Source organism: Zingiber officinale, chromosome 2A, assembly GCF_018446385.1.
Source record: "Zingiber officinale cultivar Zhangliang chromosome 2A, Zo_v1.1, whole genome shotgun sequence".
Taxonomy (NCBI): Eukaryota; Viridiplantae; Streptophyta; class Magnoliopsida; order Zingiberales; family Zingiberaceae; genus Zingiber; species Zingiber officinale.
In genome coordinates, this window is record NC_055988.1 from 94,650,845 (window position 1) to 94,663,165 (window position 12,321).

Genomic DNA, 12,321 nt, shown 5'->3' on the forward strand with positions numbered 1-12,321 from the left:
ATTTACACCTATGTCTTGAATCATGCAAACCAATAGTTTTTCAACAATAAATATACCACGTTCGTAGTACTAATAACAATGTCTTGATCTACTAAATTAGATCCCTATTTAAAGGCAGTACTAATTTTGCACTGGCCATAGTTTGAAATTTGTTTTTGAATCATATATGTGATCATTAAGAAGTCTAATTTCCAGCTATATAAGCAAAATTTCCAGCTTTCAAAGGCAACAAGTTATATAAGCAACATTTCCAGCTAACACCATATGAGTGCATACCTCCCATGATGGATGAAGTCTCTCATCTACAAATGCTTTCCAAACTGCTTTTGGGATTTGATATTGACTCGGTGGAGAACTCAATTTTTCAGGATTACCTTTATTTGGCCAAACAAATCTGCTAGTGAGTTTGTTTTTGAAATCCAGCCACTTTTGAGATGCTGAATTCATCACAGCAGTCTCACTTTGTGGTGCTAATTCAAACACATTCTGCAACACAAAAAATTAGTTAGTACTATTAATTATACACCTAATATGACAAGAATTGATTAAATAAAACAATGGCAGCAGAGAGTTGTAAGGTTAACTTGATTTAGGATTGTATGTATTTATTAATCTTATCGAAATCTCTTCCCACAATTTTTGTTTTATATTTTATGGAACAGTAGGCCAAGACTTTATGTTGATGGGCACCATGGTTCTAGCAACAGAGCCAATATACGATTGTAATGCCTTTCCATTTGCATTGTATAATGGTCATCCCATGTCATCATAATCAATCTTCGCTTTTTTTCCCCATCTTGCAGCTGCAGTGAGTTTACACATTGATATAGGACCTCGTTTGTTCTTCTGCACATCGACAGAACGTTCTTCTCTATCAGTAACTTCATGTAGCTCTGCATCAACTACACCATGTAGCTCAACATCGACTACTCCATGTATCTCCTCAGCTGTTACTACATGTTTTTTACGACCCATCGAGTATTGTCTGCATAAGAACATCAATGAAACCACTATTAAAATTGGTACAATAACAATAACATAAACATGAAATATATAATCATAATAGCACAAATATAAATAAATCGCAACACAAGTATAAACATAACATACAATTACATAACATAATTTTTTAAAGTGCATAAAACATTCCTTTATGTTCATAACATAAACATTACACAAAAATTCAAAACATCATTTTTTCTTTTTTGTGACCCAAACACCCTCAATTTCTGATCTAAAATATCTTTCATGAGCAGGAATGCAATGAGTATCAACATCATCAATTGGTCTAGAATCAGGAATACTGCTCCCATCATCATCAGCATCTCCCTCATAACATCTATTTGGAACTGGGAGCACAATTGACCACCCCTTTTTTAATGGGTCATCAATATAAAAGACTTGGTTGACTTGACTTGCAAGCACAAATTTGTCATTCTTGTGTCCTCGTTTGTTCAAGTTGACTAATGTGAAGCCACATTCATCATTGTTGATTATTCCTTTGTCATTTGCAACCCACGCGCATTTGAAAAGAGGAACGTGAAATTGATGATAGTCTAATTCCCATATTTCTTCAATTACTCCATAGAAAGACACATCAGCTAGCAAGGGATTCTTATCTTTAGCACTACATACAAGCATGGTGTTGGCAACTAAAGAAACCCCACTGTTTTGGCAAACTCTGTCATCATCTCGCGCCTTTGTTTGGTATAAATTGCCATTTATCACATAACTATTATACTTAATGATTTGTGCACGCGATCCATGGGCCAACCATGTTAATGATGATGTTGTTCCACCATTGCAACTGTCAATTTCAGCAGCCACCTAACATGTATTAAATTTGAATATGGTGATTAAAAATAGTAGATATAAGTTGTTCAGCACAAATGATATTAAAAATTTGATGAATCTAGTACCCACCTTTGCACGAAACCAATCAATAAACCTCTTGTTGTGAGCATCTTGTATCCACCTTTCATCTTTCTCTTTTTTGGGAAACATTGATTTCAAAAAAGTTTTATGTTCACTATAGAAATATTAATATGTAAATTTAAGTGAGACATTAGATAATCTCTATTATGTATGCAGAATTATAAATAATACAACACACTTACATTATATAGGGAGATACTTCTTCCATATTTTCTAGCACAGTCAAATGTGCTTGTTACAGATCAACTTGTTGCACTATAATTGGTGTGTTGCATGCTTGCAAGCCAGAACCATTTGCTTTCGAATCTCGAATTGATTGAGGAACTCCAATAGGATCAACATCATTGAGGTATTCTGAACAAAACTCAATTGCTTCTTCTGCTAAATATCTCTGAACAATGCAACCGTCAGGATGTTTTCGACTGCCTACATAACTCTTAAGCACCTTCATGCATCTTTCAAATGGATACATCCATCTAAAGTAAACTGGTCCACATAATCGAACTTCTCGAACAAGATGGACAGTTAAGTGAAGCATGATATCGAAGAAAGACGGGGGGAAATATTGCTCCAATAAGCATAGTGTAACAACCAAGTCAGATTGCAGCTTATCTAACTTGGCTACATCTATAACTTTACAACAAATATCTTTAAAGAAAAAACATAATCTTATGATGGCATATCTAACATGTTTTGGTAGCGCATCACGTATGACTATTGGCAAGAAATGCTGCATTAAAACATGGCAATCATGGGATTTTAAGCAAGTCAACTTCAACTGATCCATGCACACAATATTATTCATGTTTAAAGAGAAACCTTCTGGAACTTTTATATCCTTTAATGACTTGCACACTTGTAACTTTTCTTTTTTTGTGAATGAGCACGCAGCAAAAGGAAGATATGTTCTCTTCTCCCCAACTATAGGTGTTAATTCAGGCCTAATTCCCATCTCAACCATGTCCAACCTAGCTGCCACATTATCCTTGGTTTTTCCTTTAACATTCATCAAAGTATTAATGAGGGATTCAAATACATTTTTCTCGATGTGCATAACATCAAGACAATGTCTTACATGCAAGTGTTTCCAGTAAGGAATATTAAAAAAGATTGACTTCTTCTTCCAACATTTTCTGAAATTTGTTGCTTCTAAATCTTTTTCTTCTATAGTGACTTCCAACTTATTAGCCTTTGCATTCTTTTTTTTCCCTCTCACACTTATCTTCTTTCCAAATTCACACCTTATGTCAGAAAGTTTGTCAAACAACTTAATCCCAGATAATGATCTAGCTGCTTCTCCAAGTTCCTCCATGCTATTAAACTCCTTCATTTGCCTACAATAGGGATGAAATCGTGATAGGAATCGTCTATGGCCCGCAAATGACATTTTCTTCCCATTTTCTAAGTGCCTTGCATAAGTATCTTCTCCACATACTGGACATGCATAATAACCATGTGTAGTACATCCACTAAGGTTACCGTAGGCAGGAAAATCATTGATGGTCCATAATAAGACTGCTTTAAGAGTGAAGAACTGCCTTCGATAAGCATCATAGACTCCATCAACTCCTTCTCACAATCGTTGCAAATCTTCAACTAACACCTCCAGATAGACATCAATATCGTTTCCAGGTTGTTTAGGCCCTGAAATGAGCATAGTTAGCATGATGTATTTCCTCTTCATGCACATATTTGGAGGTAAATTATAATTGACCAACATGATTGGCCAACAGCTATACCGACTACTAAGATTGCTATGAGGATTAATGCCATCAGCTGCAAGCGCTAGACGAAGATTTCTTGGCTCACTTTCAAAGTCGGGCCACATATGATCCACTAACTTCCACGATGGTGAATCAACTGGATGACGTAATTGACCAACAACTCTTGTAGAATCTGCATGCCATGTTAAATTTCTTGAGGTCTCTAAAGATTTAAACATGCGCTTAAATCTTGGTATGGGAGGGAAATACCAAACCACCTTAGCGGGAACACCTTTCTTCTCAACCTTGTTTTTGGTTAGCTTCCACCGTGACAAGCCACATTTAGGGCAGCTTGTGCAGTTTTTATATTGCTTCCTATAAAGAATGCAATCATTGGAACAAGCATGAATCTTTTCATGAGTCAACGCCAAGCAACTCAACGTCTTTTTTACATTATACATTGAGGATGATAGATTGTGATTATTTGGCAACATATCTCCAAAATCTAATAGTAGATCTGAAAATAGAGCATCACTCATTCCATGCCTTGCTTTGGTATTGTACAATTTCACAAGTGCACTCAATTTTGTGTAACGTTGACATCCCTTGTACAATGGCTTCTCTGATTCCTCCAAAAATTTCATAAATTCTTCAGGGTTTTCTGTATAATTATCATACGCTGCCTCACACATATGAGCGGTTTCAAAGTTGTCATAATAAGTATTAACTGGCTCTTGGTTGACACTCCATTTTGCTTTATCATCTTTGGCAGGCTCACCATGCCAAATCCAATTCACATAATTTTGACTAAAACCATGGAAATAAAGATGCTCTGAAATGAACTTAACCGATCCTTTTTTAAGATTGATACATTTGCAACAAGGACAATGAATATTATTGGGGTCAATATTGGGATTCTGTAAACAATCGCTAATGAACTGTTTCACACCCTCTTCATACTGTTTGAACCTTCTATCCAAGTATATCCAAGATTTATTCATTTCAATCAAGTAAAATCTACAAACAAATAGGTCTGTTAATACATGAGTAATGAAATAATGTAAGGAAAGAAGATAATAACACATTCTACAATATCCAAGTCATCTAAAAAGGCACCTGTTATTACCACCAAAATCACAAGTAAAACATCCAAAAGGAATCTGTTAAAGTTGTCAAGAAAAAGACTAAACAAACAAACACCAAACCTCCCATCAAGGATTCTAAAGATGTCAAAAAAAAGACTAAACAAGCAAGCACCAAACTCCCATCAATGATTCTAAAGTTGTCAAGAAAAAGACTAAACAAGCAGTGACCAAAACTCCCGTCAAGGATTCTAAGGCTCCTGAGGCTAAAATATAGGACAGTAGTAAAAAGAAGACTGACAGTCTACAATAATGTCTGTGAATGATTTGAATGCCACTGGAAGAGTGCTTAGTACAGTGGTGGATCTCATGAAACCAATTCTACTTATCAAAAATCTTTAAATAAAGCAGCGAATAAAGTAGCACTAATGGGCCAGATTTCTTTTTTTTTTCCTGCATTCTACTTTAATTTGTTTTCCGTTTATTGTAGATATATAGCATTTCCTCAATTCAAGCTGACTTTGATGTTTTCGAAATTAATGAAAGTATTTTGTATCTACAACTGTATTGGTTATTTAAAACTAACATGACTACGACAAATAAGGATGGCATAAGGATCCATATTACCTGCTTACCAATTATAAATGTTACTTGGTAGACACTACCAATATGACAAACTTGCAGATATATATAATTACATCTATTAATTTACTAATTTCTAGTGCATCAAGCATTTCATGATAACATGCATGAACTGGATGTTGAAATATGGAATCTAAGCGTACAAGTTGATCTTGTATCTTTATCTATGCATGTCTACAAATCTCAGTAATTTGTGTGAAATTATAAAAATATACGATGTAGTCTTTTATTGGAAGTTTGTAGCATTGCAAGCTAATCATTTTAAAGCAATGCAGTAGCATACTCATTATTAGCAGTTCTAGAAACATTTCATTCAAGAGCTATAGAAAACAAACAATAGAAAAGATAAGTTTATCCTAGCTACAGTGGTCTTTTTATAGACTCTGGAAAAACCTATCCATTGCTCGGAGGTGTCTCCAAGGAGGTCCAAGGCACCTCCAATAAGATAAGTTTTATCCGCTGAAGATAAAACTTTATCTTCTGTTAACGGCTATTGAAGGTGCCTTCAAGTGGCTGCAGGCACCTCGCATGATTAGTGCGAAGGCGCCTTCTAAGCCATTGGAGGCGCCTTCTATGAAGTATATTAGCCTTCTATAAGAAGTCACGAGGGTGCCTCCAAGCCTCTTGGAGGCACCTTCCATGAGGCAGATCTGCCTCTAAGTTGATCTTGTTCGCGTATGTGATGCTCTGGTTAACCGGAATTGAGTTTACCCGAACCCAACTTCGACATTCTCCTCGAGCATACTTCCTCCCTGATTTCTTATCCCTCTAACATCGCATACGTCCTTCTTGTCCACCGGTGTACTCTTCTACAATACCTTGTCTCTCGAATGCATGTCGAGTTTGTTAACACGCTTTTCATGTCATCCTTCTCGCTAACTACGTCTACCGCTTAACTTTTTATGCTCCTAAGTTCCTATACACTTAGACACAAGGCATCAAACACAAATAATAATCTAACTTAACTTGGTTGACCACATCAAAACTACCACGGGGTACTTATAGCTTCTTCGCCTCTAGATTACTTCCAAGAAAGAGTGTTTTCATAGTATAGATGTGTGCACTGTTTGGATACTTGGATTAGTCAAGGAGGTGGATACCAAGTAAATCCTCAAGTTAGCATTGGAGAGTTCTTCGCTTTAAGTATTCACTATAACTTATCTTCATCGAAGTGAGAGAAGCTATTCACCCCCTAACTCTCCTTTATCCCAACACTTAGTTCATCAGAGGCATCTCAGTTCAACTGACATGGACTTCGCTACTTATTTGCTCCAGAATGGCTCTTGGGCATCTGAGGCACCTCAGTTCATTCTAGGTGCCTCCAATGTCTAGCTTTTGGGCGCCTCAAGATAACTAAGGCACTTGGAGTCATCAGTGTTAGATTTTGAGAGATGTTCTAAGGTAATTATCTTATAGTTTTATTATTTATTTGGTAAATATAGATTCAATATTTGAGTGTATATTAAATATTTCAATAGTCTTAAACTCATTTACTGAATATCAACAATACAATTCATAATATGAGAGAATTTGTGATCGAATCACTGTTAGAGTGTATACAAAAAGCCTAGCTTTTTGTAAACATTTATTTTGAAATAAAAGAATCACATTGGTCAAATGTCTACATTTATATGCTAAGTGTAGTTGTTCAATTAATTTATATTGTAGATAACATGGTGTATGGTGTCACACACAGAAGATTATGTTATCAGTTCCTTATAAATTATAAATAGTTGCTCACGACAAAGATGGATAAGAACAAATCATTGGTATAGTCGTAATGTAATTTGGTATTAGTTTATCTTGACTATAAAATTACACTAGTACACTCTGAGTGTATTGAGCAGGACCATTTAAGGTAATTTCTTTTTATACTGACTACATAAAAAACAAGACCTTTGTTATTATGGAAGTGTATGTTCTTAATCCCAATATAATAACAAGCACGTGTACTTAGTATTTATTTCTTTGACTTATCAATGGATGAGATTTAGCTCGTTAAATCAAGAGGCCCGATAAGTTGAAAAATGATATTATTTATAGTGTGTGTTGTTGATTATAGAAGGGAACTGTGTCCTAGGAATCTAGGTTGATAATGCCCCCAAGAGGAGCTCATAAGGATTGTTATGTAAACCCTGTAGGTGGACTTAGTCTGACATGACAATAAGGTTGAGTGGTACTACTCTTAGAATTAGATATTAATTAAATGAGTTGTCAGTAGCTCATTTAATTAGTGGGTATTCGATATCTTAAACACAGGGAGACTAACACACTCATGATAAGAAGGAGCCTATATAGTAATATGGGATTGGTGCGTTAGTTCAATAATAACTCTTTAATGGTATGAGTTATTATTGATGAACTCGAGTTGGGTGTTCGGGGTGAACACGAGAAGCTCAAGTTCATCGGGAGACCAAAACCAATTCCTCCTCTCGATCCCTATCGTAGCATCTTATTTATAAAGTTTTATACCCACCTAAACCCACCTTCTTACCCATCCCAAGGTGGCCGACCAAGACATGCTTGGAGCCCAAGCAAGGGCCGACCAAGATAAGGCTTGGATGGATTGAGGTGTCACCGACCTAGCTTGGAGCCCAAGCTTAGGTGGCCGGCCACAATTAAATTAAAAGGGATTTTAATTTTAAAATATTTCCTTATGTAGAAGCCATGATTTAAAAGAGAGTTTTAAAATTAAATTTTTCCTTTTATAGTTTCTACAAAAGATTAAGAGAAAGGTTTGATATCTTTCCTTATTTGTAGTTAAAAGGAAGATTTTAATTTTGGAGAAAACTTTCCTTTTTGTAATCATCCACATGTTTTAATAGAGAGATTTTAATTTATAAAAGTTTTCTTTTATAACCAACCATGAAGGGAATTTTTAAAAGAGAAAATTTTATTTTAAAAATTTCCGGAAACAAATTAGGAAGTTTTAATTTTGTGTTTAAAACTTTCCTTGTTTGGAGGAGGTGGTGATGGTCGGCCATTAAGGGATTAAAAAGGAAATTTTTAAATTAAATTTTCCTTTTTAAACATTGGCAAGGAATATAAGGAAGTTTTAATTATAAAACTTTCCTTATTTGCCAAGACCAAGGAGTATAAAAGAGAGGGTAGAGATGCCTCACCTTTTTGGTTAAACCTAGGGTTACTATAAGGAAATTAAATATTGAATTTCATTGAAATGCTTTGTCTAGGAAGTGGTGGATGCTCTCATACCCAAGAAGGCCTAGTGCCTCGCCATGTTTAACCTGGAAGCTGATCTTTGAAATTAATATTTAATCAAATTTGTAACATAGGTGGATTTGGATTAATAATGTTAAGCATCATTTGAGATCCAAGTCTAAACATCTAAGAACAGATAAGTTGAATTTGGAATTAATAATGTTAAGTTCTGTTTGTGATTCCAAATTTAATTTCTAAAGAACACAATAGGTTGTTAGGAAAGGTTCAGGACTTGTATAAAATTTTTGTACAGGGGAACCGATACGATATTTCGAATAGCAACCAACAATTGGTATCAGAGCTATGGTTTGCCTCTGTGTGTTTGGTTTTCAGTTTAATTATGCACATGTCATATAGGCAGGATAATAGTAGAATATGCTAACTCTGTGGTTGCAGGCTCCAACTATTATGGCTTATTGTGATTGTGTGTGATTGGACCCTTGGACATGTCAAGGGCATTTTATGTGTATGCATGATTGTATTTATTAAATACAGCAGGAGTTGTATTAGCCCTAGGATTTTACATTTTTGTTTGATCTAGACTTCATGTACATTCCCTTGTGGAATATATGATCGATATATGTAAAATTCTATTATTATCGCGGATCGTATCCTTGCAAGGTGTGGTACTATTGGAGGACCAGAAGCGCAGCAGAAAAGGAAGCTCGATGGACCCGACGACATGGACCCTAGGGCTGGCAGCACACGAAGGATAGTGATGGAAGAAGCCATAATAGTTGAAAAATTAATTTCCATATTTATTGCTTTTATTTATTGTGATGTGTGTGTGCATGTGATGTGTGCTTGCATGAAAAATTCCTTACCTTAAATAACTAAGTGGGAGAGGGATTTTAAATAAATTCCATGGTCTCCATTGCTGGTTTGTAAGTGATGCAACAAACTTGTGTGTTGGCTCTAAGTGCCTCCCTCCTCAACGGATGAGTTTGTTTGCGGATCACTAGATCAAACTTCCTTTATGGATGATTATAGGAAATTATTTAGGATGTGTGTTATCTTCTCCAACTGAAGGGGCACAATTCTATTTAATGGACTAAGTATCAAGTAATGGTATACACTTAGGCGCATTTAATAGTATCCTCCCCAACGGAGTCACTGCTATTATTTGTGTGGCCAAAGGAAAACCAACTATTAATTTTAATTGTCATAAAGTAAGGATGACAAGATAATAAAATTAATGGGTAAAACCTCCTCTTACAAATGTTGAATTTGTATACATCCATACTAACGTGGCATGCAAAATTCACGGTGTATTGAGGTGTTAGTAAATTTAAATAATATTGTTTGAGGAATCAATATTATTCTAAATTTAGATTCTTGACCAAAAGTTTATTTTGTGGTTCTTAGGATGTCTTTCAACCCACTGACTAATATACTAAAAGAGAACAAACTTACTGGTCCCAATTATATAGATTGGAAAAGAAACCTAGACATTGTCCTAACCGCTGAAGGCTATAAGTTTGTACTGTTAGAGGCCTGACCTAATGTGCCTAATAATGATTCTAGTGAAGAGGAGATTGAGTATCATAAGAAATGGGTTATGGCAGATGAGATGGCGAGGTGTTACATTATGGCTTCAATGTCAAATGTGCTGCAACATCAGCATCAGGACATGTCAACTGCCTATGACATGATGAGCAATCTCAAGGATCTCTTCGGACACCAGAATCGGGTTGCTAGGCAAGAGGCAATGAGAAAATTAATAACAGCCACCATGTCTGAGGGGGCACCCGTAAGGGATCATATTCTAAAGATGATGGCTTACTTGAACGAGATACAAATCCTTGGAGCTGAAATCGATGGGAAACCCCAAGTCGATATCATTCTCCAATTACTACCTAAAAGTTTTGAGCAATTCCGCCTGAACTACAATATGAATAAAAGGATTTATTCATTGGCAGAACTACTGACAGAACTTCAGGCAGCAGAAGGGTTATTTCGTCATAATTCTCAAGTTCACTTTGCTGAAAATATTTCTACTTCCAAGTCGAAAGGCAAGAAGAAGAAGAAGAAACAAGTTGGCTCAGCAAAGAAGGTGAATAAATCTCTAGGTACTGGACTTAAAGCAGGAGTGAAGAAGCCAAAGGGTAAGTGCTTCATTTACAAGCAGTCCGGACATTGGAAGACAGACTGTCCTCGTAGAAGAGAGAAAAATAAAGGTATATCTTATTCTATAGTAGTTGAAATATGTTTAGCGGTGTTATCTACCAGTACCTGGTGTGTAGATACAGGAGCCACTGATCATGTCTGCAATATATTGTAGGGGTTCCAGGAAACCTGACGACTATATGAGGGAGAGATAACCGTCTACATGGGAAATGCTACCAAAGTGACGGCTGTTGCAGTGGGAGACGTCTACTTATCATTCGATAGAAATAGAAGTTTGATTTTGAGAAATTGTCTTTATGTACCAACTTTTAGAAAGAATTTAATTTCAGTTTCTAAACTGTTTGTGGATGGATATTCTGTTTCTTTTGATGACAAAGTAGTTATCAAGAAGAATAGGGTTATTATCTGTTCTGGTACATTAGTAGGCAATTTGTGTACTCTAAATCCAATTTCTCCCACAAAGCAACAAATAGAAATTAATAACACATCTTCTAATTCTAACAAGATTGAAAGGAATTTTCGGAAATGAACCAAACATATCTTTGGCATCTAAGGCTTGGTCATATTAACTTAAGTAGGATTCAAAGCCTAAAAGGCGATGGACTCTTGGGTTCATTAGTGTTGAAAAACTTTCCAACTTGCGAATCCTGCTTGGAAGGTTAAATGACCAAGAGATCTTTTAAGGCCAAGGGGTATAGAGCCAAAGATGTGTTAGAACTGGTTCATTCTGATTTGTGTGTTCCTATGTCTATCTAGGCAAGAGGTGGTTTCAAATATTTTGTCTCTTTTATAGATGACTATTCGAGATATGGGTGCATTTACTTGATGCATTGCAAGTCTGAATGCTTTGATAAGTTCAAAGAGTACAAGGTTGATGTGGAGAAACGTCATGGTAAAAGTATCAAGACACTACGATCTGATCATGGTGGCGAATACCTCTTTGGAGAGTTTAGGAATTACTTATCAGAGGCTGAGATTCAATCCCAATTGTCTGCACCTGGTACACCCCAACAGAATGATGTGGCAGAACGAAGGAATAGGACTCTTATGGAAATGGTTAGATCGATGATGAGTTATTCAGAATTACCAAATTCGTTTTGGGGATATGATCTAAAAACAGCAGTGTACATTCTGAATATGGTACCTTCTAAATCAGTACCCTCTACTCCCATGGAATTGTGGAATGGGCGTAAGCCTAGTCTGAGTCATATTCGGATATGGGGTAATTTGGCACATGTGCTGAAGGGAGATACTGACAAGTTGGAATCACGCACAGAAGTTTGTCTGTTTGTGGGATATCCTAAGGGAACGAAAGGTGGTTTATTTTATAATCCTAAAAGTCAGAAGATCATTGTTAGCACTAATGCTCGATTTTTAGAAGAAGATTATGTAATGAACCACAAGCCCATGAGTGAAATTATTCTAGAAGAAATTAGAAAGGGAACGTCTAGTCTAGTACCAACGGTACAAGATGAAATATCACAAGAAACTGCAACACGTATCACAAATGATACACAACCATAGACAGTGCCTCGTCGTAGTGGGAGGGTTGTGAGGCAACCTGAAAGATTCATATTTTTGGGAGAGTCTTCGGACTTGATCCCTGGTAAACA

At 36.0% G+C, this 12,321-nt stretch overlaps 1 protein-coding gene across 1 annotated transcript; it reads right to left on the reverse strand.

Annotated features, from left to right (window-relative positions):
• Positions 1 to 1,191: 1,191 nt before the first annotated feature.
• LOC122043816 lies at positions 1,192 to 4,330 on the reverse strand. Its single transcript, XM_042604392.1, has 4 exons — positions 3,513 to 4,330; positions 2,175 to 3,269; positions 1,924 to 2,029; positions 1,192 to 1,827 (listed from the first exon to the last, which is right to left on the reverse strand). The coding sequence occupies exons 1-4, from the start codon at positions 4,328 to 4,330 to the stop codon at positions 1,192 to 1,194; spliced, it is 2,655 nt and encodes an 884-aa protein (XP_042460326.1).
• Positions 4,331 to 12,321: the final 7,991 nt, after the last annotated feature.